The sequence below is a fragment of the Symphalangus syndactylus genome, chromosome X (genome assembly GCF_028878055.3).
Source record: "Symphalangus syndactylus isolate Jambi chromosome X, NHGRI_mSymSyn1-v2.1_pri, whole genome shotgun sequence".
In the NCBI taxonomy this organism is placed as follows: Eukaryota; Metazoa; Chordata; class Mammalia; order Primates; family Hylobatidae; genus Symphalangus; species Symphalangus syndactylus.
In genome coordinates, this window is record NC_072447.2 from 51505780 (window position 1) to 51518491 (window position 12712).

Sequence of the window (12712 nt, forward strand, 5' to 3'; positions counted from 1 at the left end):
CCACCAGCTTTGAGAGATTCCTATAAGTTGTATTCATATTATTTGTGTCTTAGTACTCACTTTCATTTGGGAAAATGTCTTGAGGGAAAAGACAGCTTCAGAATTTTCTCTAGAGATTTTTTTTCTTTAAAACGTCTTAGCCCCAGGAGTACTCACTGCTTTGGAAGATCTCTGATGCCTTTGAACAGATGTTTGCCTAGTTGTTCTTGACAGAAATAATGGATTAAACAAGCTAATCTGCCATGCGTATGGAAATCTTTTGCTTTTTGATGCCTTTTTTAGGGAATTCAAAAAGCATGAGAAAATAAAATTGGATTTTTTGTCATTTTAAATGTTTGTTGATGGCCACAAGGCTAATGTTTTATCCTTTTTTTCTTTTCCTTTTTTCTATCTGTATGAATTTCAGAGGTACGAGTAGTTTTGTTACATGAATTTATTGCATAGTGGTGAAGTCTAGGCTTCTACTGTATCCATCACCCAAATAATGTACATTGTACATTAAGTACATTAAGTACAATGTACATTAAGTAATTTCTTATCCTTTACCACCCTCCCAAGTCTCCAGTGTCTATCATTTCACACTGTATGTCCATGTGTACACATTATTTAGCTCCCACTTAGTGGGAACTTAGCTCCCACTAAGTGAGAATATATGGTATTCGACTCTTCTTCTGAATTGGTTCACCTAGGATAATGGCCTCTGGTTCCATCCATGTTACTGCAAAAGACATTTCATTCTCTTTTTATGACTGAGTAGTATTCCATTACATGTCTCATTTTCTTTATACAGTCATCCATTGACGGACACATAGTTTGATTCCATATCTTTACTATTGTAAATAGTGCTACGATAAACATATGAGTGCAGGTATCATTTTAATATGATTTATTTTTCTTTGGGTAGATGCCCAGTAGTAGGATTTCTGGATTAAATGGTAGTTCTATATTTAGTTCTTTGAGAAATCTTCGCACTGTTTTACATAGATCTTGTATTCATTTTACACTCCCACCAACAGTGTATAAGTGTTCCCTTTTCTCCCATCCTTGCCAACATCTGTTATTTTTATTACTTTTTTATAATAGCCATTCTGACTGGTATAAAATGATATCTCATTATGGCATTAATTTGCATTTTTCTGATGATTAGTGATGTTGAGCATTTTTAACATTTTATTCTATAATATATATTTGGTCTATGCAGATCTGGCCTTTGAATTCTGACACACTTTTTGGAATACCTATAGGACAATGTGAAATCTATTATGAGTTTGATTCATAGTTAAGAATGAAAAGCAACCAAAAAATATATACAAATGGCCAATACGCACCTGAAAATGGGCTGGAAATTATTAGTCATCAGGGAAATGCAAATCAAAATCGCAAGATACAATTTCACACCCATTAGAATGGCTAGAATAAAAAAGTTAGATAACAAGAAATGTTGACGAAGATGTGGAAAAATTGGAATCCTCATAGACTAATGGTCGAAATATGAAATGGTGCAACCTACTTTGGAAAACACTATGGCAGTTCCTTCGACAATTAAACATTATGTTACCATATGACCTAGCAACTCCACTTCTATAAACTCAAGAGAAAAGAAAATATATGTTCACACAAAAATTTGCACATGAGTGTTCATAACAGCACTATTCACAACAGCCAAAAGGTAGAAACTATCCAAATGTTTATCAACTGATGAATGGACAATGTCTAGTATATCCATACAATGGAATATTATTTGTCCATAAAAAGGAATGAAGTACTGATACATGCTACAACATGGATGAACCTTAGAAACATTATGGTGAGTGAAAGAAACCAGTTACCCAAGACCACATATTCTATTATGTTATTCATATGAAAGTCCAGAATAGGGAAATTTTTAAAGATAAAAAGTGTATCAGTGGTTTCTTAGGACCAGTGGGGACAAAATTGGTAGCTAAAGTGTATGGGGTTTCTTTTTGAGGTGATGAAAATTTTTTAAAATTGACTGGTGATGGTTGCACTTATATGTGAATATTTAAAAATCATTAAATTGTTCACTTTAAATGTTTGTGAATTATAGCTTCATTATTATAGAAATTTTTCAACATACAAAAAGATTGAGAGGATGTTATAATGAACCCCCATGCGTCTATCACATGTCTTCAACAATTATGTGTTTTTACCAATGAAGGATGTTTTTTTAAGATGCAGCTGACATAGGTAGATTCATACACTAGGGGAAAAGAGTCAGGATTAAGGGAGTAGTTGAAAATTTAGAAGGGAAAGATGATAATTGATACAGCAAAGTTTTTGAGGAGGCAAGTGATAGAGTGTAGTGCAGTTGGGGAGATCCTGGCTCCAGATCGTAAGAAAGACTCTTTGTTCACTGAGTTGAAAGAAAACAGATAAAAATTACTGTCTCTCAGAATTCTGTTGAAAATTCTAATTTTCAGAAGCTTGCTGTGCTAACTTCCTCCAGTTTCCCTCTGCCACTGCACTCCATATCCCCTTTGGCTTCCCCAGTTTCCTCTTTGAAGTCATTCACTAATTTTTTTGAAAAGTCTATTCCATAAAAGCATTTCACCACCTTCCATCGCTGATACCCTTTCTTCCAGTTGATCCCATCGGCTCCTGAGGCTTCTGCATTCTTCACGTAGTTCTCGAGCCTTGGCTTTCAGCTCTATCAGCTCCTTTAAGCACTTCTCTGTATTGGTTATTCTAGTTATACATTTGTCTAATTCTTTTCCAAAGTTTTTTTTTTTTTTTTTTTTTTTTTTTTTTGAGACGGAGTCTCACTCTGTCACCCAGGCTGGAGTGCAGTGGCGCGATCTCGGCTCACTGCAAGCTCCGCCTCCTGGGTTCCTGCCATTCTCCTGCCTCAGCCTCTCCGAGTAGCTCGGACTACAGGCGCCCGCCACCACGCCCGGCTAATTTTTTTGTATTTTTAGTAGAGACGGGGTTTCACTGTGGTCTCGATCTCCTGACCTCGTGATCCGCCCGCCTCGGCCTCCCAAAGTGCTGGGATTACAAGCGTGAGCCACCGCGCCCGGCCTTTTTCAAAGTTTTTAACTTCTTTGCCTTTGGCTTGAATTAGTTCAGTCGTTTTACTGAAGGTTCAGTTTCTACAGAGAGTAATCATAATACAGAAAACAACCATCTACCATCCTCCATCTTACAGCCAGACTCTGTTATTTCTCTAAAGCAACAGACAAACTGTTCCCTTGTCCTATAAATAGAATTGCTTTCCTAAGAGGAATTCTGAGAAAGAAAATATTCTCCATAACTTTACATAGAGATTAAGTTTTTGGTGGCAAGTCAGGAAATGAACAAATCCATGCCTAGTGACAATTAATTTCTCTGTGAATTAGGAAGGTTCATCTGGAAAGAGTTCATTTGGCTGGAATTGGGTAGGAGGAAGCTTTAGGAGTATGCCAAGGGTTTGAAATATTGCCAAAGCCTTCCTTTTAGCTTTACCTAAAGTAATGTCTTCCCTTCTAATAATGATGAAAACAGCAAAATGTCTCCATCCATACACACACCTAGGAAATGAGATTAGGATTACTAGGGGATGTTAGACTTCTGTGAAATGCCACTTAAATAGGCAGTACTGCCAATTTATCCCCTTTTGTGTTGGCTGTGTGAAGATAAGGTTGGGAAATATTGTCAGGGAACTTTTCTCCATTTAAGTCTGACTCAGTAAGTATTTGCATGAGCATCATCCTCGTCGTTCATTAGATGACAGTTTAATTATAGAGCTGGAAATGTACATTGGAATCATTTTGTACAAGCTTCTTGTCTCCCAAATGTGTTTCCCTCCCTGACCCCATTTCTATCTGTGACATTTTGTAGTGAGCACCCAATAGTAGCAATGATGATTAAAGCCAGTGATTTCAAAATATTTTTTATGCATTCTCAGAAGGTTTCTGTGGTTGATTACTACTAAACACCAACTGGGTAATAATTGCCTAATTCTCTTGATAGAGAAAAAGATGTAATTTGGAAATAATTGACTGAACAAGAGAAAAATGGACAGATACTAGAAAAAATTATGTGGGCCATAGTATTGCTTAAAGCAATAAATATTTTGGAGTTAAAATACCATAAATATAATAATATAAATACTGTATATGTGTGACTACTTAACTTAGATTGTAATAATTTATGCTTAGCTCATCTTCTGCACTTAAAATATTTTTCTTATACTGGAGAAAACATAAGAACTATGAAAAAATGATTTAATACTGGATCCTTAAAGAGTTTGGAAATTTGTAACCACATATACATGTATAAGTAATACACAAAGTATATCACTAGTATGTTCTGCTTTACAATGCTCCATTGAATTAGCCTCTCAGGAAAAATAACTTAGTCCAATTACTTCCCTGTCAACTCAGGTAATAGTGTCTCTACCTTTTAAATTTGATTAGTAGATTCCAGTCTTTCCAGTGAATGACATCATTAATTAAACTCAGTGCCAAAAGACTATGAGAAAAACTGATGCTTTGAGTAAGAGTGAGTTTCTCTCCCAGGCAAATAAATACCAAAGCTTCAGAGTTTTTATGTCTACTAAATATAGATGTTTTTCCATTTATTCATAAATAAGAAAAACATTTATTCCTATACATTTTAAATTGTACATTTAGATATAGACAATTATGTTACATGGACAGAATTACATAGAATTGAATTTTAAGAATCAAGCATGGATAAAGCTACAACAATCAAGACAATGTAGTAGTGGCAAAAGAACAGACAGACAGATCAATGGAACAGAATAGAGAGCCTAGAAATAGACCCACATAAAAACAGCCAACTGATCTTTGACAAAAGAACAAAAACAATACAATGGAGAAATGATAATTTTTAAAACTCTAGACACAGACCTTACACCCTTCACAAAAAATTAACCCAAAATGGCTCACAGACCTAAATACAAAATACAAAACTATAAAATTCCTAGAAGATAACGTAGGAGAAAATCTAGGTGACTTTGGATTTGATGATTGCTTTGTAGATACAACACCAAAGGCATGATCCATAAAAGAAAGAACTAATAATCTGAACTTCATTAAAATTAAAAATTCCTGCTCTGCAGAAGACACTCTCGAGAATAAAAAGACAAACCACAGACTGAAAAAATATATTTGCAAAAGACTTATCTGATAAAGGGCTTTTATGCAAAATGTACAAAGAACCCTTAAAACTCAACAGTAAGAAAACAATCAGGTTTAAAAAAATGGGCCAAAGACCTTAACAGACACCGCCAAAGATGGACAAGATGGCAAATAAGCATATGAAAATATACTCCACATTATATGTTATCAGGGAAATACAAATTAAAACAATAATGAGGTACCACTATATACCTATTGGAATGGAATATCATTTAGGCTTGAAAAATAAGGAAATTTTGCCATTTCTCAACAACGTGAATGAACCTGGAAGATATGATGCTAAGTGAGATAAGCTAGACACAGAAAGAAATATACTGCATGATCTCATTTATATGTGTAATCTAAAAAAGTCAAATTGATAGAACCAGAGAATAGAATGGTAGTTACTAGGGGCAGGAATGGGTCTGGGAAATAGGGAGATGATGGTCAAAGGATACAAAGTTTCAGTTATGTCAGATAAATAATTTCTAGAGATCTAATGTACAGCATGGTGACTGTAGTTAATAATACCTGAAATTTGCTAAGTGTTCTCACACAGAAAAGGTAACTATGTGAGGTGATAGATATATTAGCTTGACTATAGTCATCATTTTGCAGTATATATGTATAACAAAATATTATGTTGTACACTTTAAATATATTGGCAAAAATCCAGAACAGTGACTACAGAAAATACTGGTGGGCATGTGGAGCAACAGGAGCTCTCATTCATAGCTGTTGAGAATGCAAAATGGTACAGTCATTTTGGAATACAGTTGGGAGGTTTCTTACAAAATTACACATGCTCTTACCCTGTGATCCAGCAAACAAATCACACCCATTGATATTTACCCAAAGGAGTTGAAAACTTATGCCCCTCCAAAAATCTACATATGGATGTTTCTAACATATTTATTCGTAACTGTCAAAACCTAGAAGCAACCAAGATGTCCTTTAACAAGTGAATGGATAAATAAATTGTGGTACATCCAGATAATGGACTATTATTCAGCACTAAAAAGAAATTGGCTGTCAAGTCATGAAAAGATGATGAAGAAAACTTAAATGTATGTTACTAAGTGAAAAAATCAAAGAAGGCCACATACTATATGATTCCAACTATATAACATTCTGGAAAATGTAAAACTATGGAGACAATAAAAAGATCAGTGATTTCCAGGAGTTGGAGACTAGGGAAGGATGAATAGGTGGAGAACAGAGGATTTTTACCCAGTGAAACTACTCTGTATGATACTGTAATGGTGGCTACATGTCATTATACATTTGTCCAATGTGTAATGTCCAATGCACCCATAGGATGTACAATGCCAAGAGTGAGCCCTAATGTAAATGTAAACTTTGGATGATAATGGTCTGTCAGTATAGGTTCATCAGTTGAAAAAAAATGTACCACTCTGGTGGGGGATGTTGATAATGGGGGTTGTTGATATGCTTCTGTGGGGTCAGGGAATATATGGGAAATCTCTGTACCTTCTGCTCAACTTTACTGTGAACCTAAAACTACTCTGAAAAATAAAGCTTATTAAAATGAATAAATAAACATTTTAAGATGTTTTTAAAAAATGAAGCAGCAGGCATGGAAAGATATTATCTTAATTTTATGGGTGAGAAAACAGAACCCAGAGAGGTTGCCACTTTTTCAGTGTAAACTGGTGAGACAAGAAAAAAATGCGAGCCAGGCTGTTGGTTCCTAACTCATAGCCCTGCTTCCCATCCTTCCTTGTGCCAGTATTTAGAGATGTTGGCAGCCTGTAGTAAGTGATTATATTTCAGTTTTGACCACAGTCTACTTATGGGTTGGCATCATATATCTTAGATAGTACAACTCAAGGCCAACAGTGCTGTGCTCTGGAATGTAATACCACTTTCCATTTAAATGAGCTACATCTTGTCTCCCCAAACTTCTGCTTCTATTATAAACTGGATAAACCCATTACCCATAAGTCATTTTAAGAAATAAACAGGTAGAGTTGAAACTTCTTGAAACGCTAAGGACTTTCAGCCCAAGACAGATTGACTCTCAGTAACAGTGAAGTTCTCGTTTCTTCAGCTCCCCACAGAATTTAAGAATGCAACCACAGTGAGTATTCTATAGTCAGTATATCAGTTTAAAAGATCCTGCAGATATAGAGGAACATACTGAGCAACTTATTACTGTTTGTATATCTGCTGGTATGTGCTGAGGGACATCAAGAGGAAATATCAGATTTGGTTGGTCGCTCTTGATTCCCCAGAAGCTTAGAAGCCAATTGAGGAAACAAAACACACCATATAAAGGACTCTACATATGCAGACGGCCCAGATGAGGTCAGGAATGTATTTTAGTGTGAGTTACCCTGAAGCAGACCCTACGAGAAGAATTTGAGTGCATGTATTTTGGGAGGAAGATGTAAGGAGTGTGGGAGAAGAGAAATGAGGCAGGGAAGGGAAGGCAGCCAATAAAGGGAGACAGCTATTAGATGACTATCACCATGGGTGACTAGAAGTTAATCCAATGAGCAAATACTAGGAAATGTCATAGAACACATGCCTCAGAGATATTCTATCTAATGGATGGGGAAGCCATAGTACTTGTATTCCAGCTCCTAATCTGGGCTGGAATTGGAGCATTGAGGGCGCTCTCGGAAGTATTAATTCTTGGCACTTCAGCCTGACAGGCACCTGGATGCAGCAGCTTTCTGCAGTTCTGGAAAACATACTCAAGCACAGTGGGCAGATGCTAACAACTGGAAGTCAGGCTGTGCACATAAAACAGAAGAGTCCAAGGAATGCGGGTGGGGTGCTGACAGGGTGTCTGCTGCAGTAGGATTCCTAGTGGAGGTGAGACTTGATGATACTCTCTCTTTTCTCCCCAGGTCTCCTCATGACCATATCCCTGTTGTCCATTGTGTATGGAGCCTTGCGCTGCAACATCCTAGCCATCAAAATCAAGTACGATGAGTATGAAGTCAAAGTGAAGCCTCTGGCCTATGTCTGTATCTTCCTGTGGAGGAGCTTTGAGATTGCCACTCGAGTTGTAGTCCTGGTCCTCTTTACCTCCGTCCTGAAGACCTGGGTGGTGGTTATAATACTCATCAACTTCTTCAGTTTCTTCTTGTATCCCTGGATCCTCTTCTGGTGCAGTGGTTCCCCATTCCCTGAGAACATAGAGAAGGCCCTCAGTCGGGTGGGCACCACCATTGTACTATGCTTTCTAACTTTACTCTATACTGGTATCAACATGTTCTGCTGGTCTGCTGTACAGCTGAAAATTGACAGCCCTGACCTCATCAGCAAGTCCCATAATTGGTACCAGCTACTGGTGTATTACATGATGAGATTCATTGAGAATGCCATCCTCCTTCTCCTGTGGTATCTTTTCAAGACTGACATCTATATGTATGTGTGCGCACCTCTGTTGGTCCTGCAGCTGCTCATTGGGTACTGCACAGCCATTCTCTTCATGCTTGTATTCTATCAGTTCTTCCACCCTTGCAAAAAGCTCTTTTCCTCCAGTGTTTCTGAAGGCTTTCAGAGGTGGCTCAGGTGTTTTTGCTGGGCCTGCAGGCAGCAAAAACCCTGTGAGCCTATAGGAAAGGCAGATCTACAGTCATCCAGAGATAGAGATGAGACACCTTCTAGCAGTAAAACAAGTCCTGAACCTAGTCAGTTCTTGAATGCTGAAGATCTCTGCTCTGCTTAATGGGACCCAAGGTCTCAGGGCACAGGCATATTATTTTCTGGGTTTGATACCCGTTATTCATACAAATAATGAGCCCTACATAGGGAACAAGGCAGGAAGTTAGCTGTTAACTCCTTGTGAGCTGCTCCTCTTTATAGAGCTCTTGGGTATGTAGAACTATATGGGAAGAAGCCAGGAAAACCTCTGAGTGTTTAAGGGGCAGCCCAAGGCATCGCAGTTCACAGGTAACCATGTTATCTTCTTCTAGGCATTACTGGCCTTTTCACTAACAAGTTACCCCTGAAATCTGAGTTGTACTGGTTAGATTCGTTAGGTGGAATGAGGAGAGGGGCTTACCTGTTCTCTAGTTTTCCAGACTGCTGGTTTGGGTAACCTGAAGTTTTATGATCCCTGAACATAGTTTTCACCCAAGAGCTGTCCTGGTGACCAAAAAAGATTACTAGGGTTTTGCCATCAGCAACATCATTCCTGTCAGAGCTTTCAGGGAGGGCTGTTCAAGTTTGGTTTTTGAATAGATAGAGGTTTCATTTTCATCTCATTAGGGCTTTTTGTACATAGCCAACTGTAGCCACCCTGGCATGCTGTCTCTAATTGATTCAAGAGCCTAGATTTGGAGACTTTGTTCCTTAGCATCCATGGATGCAGAAATGAGTGATAAATTTGGCTATGGAAGCCCTGGAATTTTAGGAAAGTTGTGATTCTTTGATATGTTGATGAAATTCTGGATCAGGAGGGGTGTTAAAACATCAAAATGATGGCGGCTTGTATAAGTAGAATTCTTACCATCTTACTCCTGCCTCCCCATTCCTTGCCTGTCAGGACCATTTTAGAAGAGTTACCTTGGTTAACTTAAGGGATTTTTAGAAAACCCCACAGAAATCTCTCACCCAGTTCGGGTATATAGGGAATTTTCATTTTCATTATTTGAAGGAAGAGAGTTTTCCTCACTACCACCTGTAATTGGAGATTGACTTCAGAAACTTTTTCTAAATTATAAAGATGGAATGACCAGAAAATTTTTGTCTTTCGTGGAATGCAATTTGACTTGGCATAATTGTGAGTTAATTTGATAAAGATCTCCAGTTGTATCCTCAGACACCCTTTAATGTTCTATATAATTTTTCCTTTAATCTGAGACCTTATTTGTTTCATAAAAGAGGATTGGGTAGCATATCCTCAATTATCTTGGAAAAATGCCTAGATCTAGTGCCATTATTTCTACCATTAAAATCTTGAAAGTGAAATACTTGAAAAGAGGTGGCCATAAAGATCACACCAATTTAGAATGAATATTAAAGTCTGACAGATTTACAAAAGGGACTCTATGGACTCGATTTTACCATGTGGAATAGGGATCCACTTCTCTGTTAACCTACAAAACGTATTTATCTGGCCATTGCACTTCGGATAATTTTCATTTTTAATTCTTCTTGGTGTCAAATTTTTAAGTAATTTCATGCACACAGGAGAAAATGCAATTTGATAATCAGTTTCCACTACATTCAGAGGTCAAGAAAGCAGTATATATTCTTTCACAAGGCATCCATACTGTTTAATATTTATAGAGTTCATAGAAATAAATCAATAAGCTCCTAAATTATAGAGCCTCAGTTTTGGTTTTTCTTGTTTGAAATGTTTTTGATTTATCAATATTTGTGGTTTAACTTTGTGGGGATGTCCAGACAGTAGATCATTTTTTGTCTATTTTTAACCAAATAAGAATAACACTCAAGACTATGTTCTCCATCCCAACACATCACTTACCACTTGCATTATTCTTAATAGGCCTAAAATAGTGAGCATATATAATCAAAATGATACTTCATACAACATATACTTCCATGCACTCTTCATGTAATCACATATGTGCATAGATACACAATCGTAATACATAAAACACCCTTGAAAATATATAATGACTTTGAATAAAATAAAGCTACCCTGTTAATACATCATTTTTTGTTTTTTCCTAATTAACAAAAGGGCTCTATAATGATTAGGAGAGCTGTAAGGCCATTCTTTAGTCATTCCAAGTGTATATTTGTATCACACCAGTTACTTGTGTTCATTGACACCAAATATTTTCAAGCTTTTTGTGAGAAAGAGATTCTTGCCTTGAGGCTCTGCAGTGGCAAATGGTAGGGGCAATAGTGCTCCCTTTTCACCTGAAATGCCTTCAGCTCAGGCCTTGGGAGTGAGGTGTGGGAGTAGCCACCAGCCTGCCACTGACTAGGCATGTTAAGAATTAGACAAGGATGGAGAGACTGGTTTTTTCCAGCCTTGGTTTGGAAGCTTGTCTCAAAAACCATTACAAAATCTTAATCTTCAAATACATTTTAAATCACTTTAATTTAGAAGATAGGTGAGCAACTTGAGTCATCCCAAACCAAACTAACAATGCTGGTTTGTCTGACACCCAAAGCCCACTTCACACATTTATAAGGACAGAGATTTGGTAACTCATTTGGGTATTTTGTCAGTTTTAACCCTTGATACACAGGTATCCCAGCTTTGGGCACATGTATGTCCATTCACTTTGGGGAAGGGATGTCACTACTTTCTGTGTGGTGAAAACATAAGCCATGGTGAACTGAGAATTTTTGTTTTTAAATTATTTATATTACTGAATTGGCAAAATTACAGTTCACACTGCAGAGCTAGGTTGTCCTGTTGGCATAAAACAAACCAGCAACTTTTCTCATGTGTTTGGAGTTAAAATGTGTTTTTCAGTTATAATTTCAATTTTTAAATTTCTTGGTGCTTTGTCTAATTAATTACATCCCATAACTTGTCAGGATAGTTGCTCCAACTGAATTGCTATCATTTGGCTGGATGGGGGTGAAGTGTGTCTTCAAAATATATTGAAGTAAGTTCATCAAACATGTTTAGACTTCCTCTCATTGCTGGAGACAGCCCAGTGTAGAGATTGGCACTTCCCTGTCCAGCACTACAACTTAATTGCTCTATGCCTCAGTTTCCCCATAATACCCTTTTCCAACCTACCTCACAAGGTTATCAGAAAGATCAAATTAAATAATAGATGTGAAAATGCTTTGAAAATGTTTTTAAGTGCTATGCATATTTATAGAGTTATTATAGTTATTCAAATCCATAAGCAGGTTATTTTTATTTTTTTACTGTTTGAAAAGAAATAAGTAGTGTCATTCATATGAGTTCCTGAGTGGATATGTGGATCTTTGGTCTTCTCGACAGATGCCCTTTCTCTTACCACCAGTTGCTTACAAAAATAGCACCCAAACACATGGCACTTGGAAGAAAAAGACCCACTGAATCTGAGAAAGCACTTTCTGGTGGCAAATGAATTTATCATTTTAGTATAGTTTTTGATAAAGGATATAGCAACATCTTTTGATAAGTGTGCTTTACAACTTGAATGCTGATTCAAGGCATTATTTGGATGTGAGTTTAATCTTTTCAGCCTTGTAAATGGGAAAATATATATTAAAATTGATTGTCAAATACAGCATTTCTTTGGAAACCACCTTAAAACATTAGTGCTATGGTTATGAGTGTATGTGCCAGTACTTACCAGTCAATGCATTGTGGATATGAGCTTTCGTTGACTGCTTCTCTGCAGTCGTTGATGCTAATAAATATTGTTATGTTTCTTCATATAATAAATTAATTTTTCAATTTCTCCTTGTATTTCATTCTTTATACAATTCTTACATGGCCTTTTTACTTCAGGGACTATTTTTAAAACAGAAATTTTAAAATGGTTTCATTGTAACTGATTATAGTTTTATAAACTCACCTGGAAATTACTTCTGTAGGCTGATAAATTTGAGAGTGCTAAGATTCAGCCTTGCAGAATAGCAACAGTCCATGAAAACCCCTCTGATTGTTT

The 12712-nt window shown here is 36.8% G+C and overlaps 1 protein-coding gene across 1 annotated transcript in view; it reads left to right on the top strand.

Moving 5' to 3' along the window:
- The window catches only part of XK (X-linked Kx blood group antigen, Kell and VPS13A binding protein), a 46048-nt gene extending 33546 nt beyond the window's left edge, over window positions 1–12502 (top strand). Inside the window, exon 3 of the mRNA XM_055268194.2 lies at window positions 8018–12502. Coding sequence (XP_055124169.1) covers window positions 8018–8844 — 827 coding nt within the window. The 3' untranslated portion in view covers window positions 8845–12502. The remainder of the gene's footprint in view (window positions 1–8017) is intronic.
- Window positions 12503–12712: the final 210 nt, after the last annotated feature.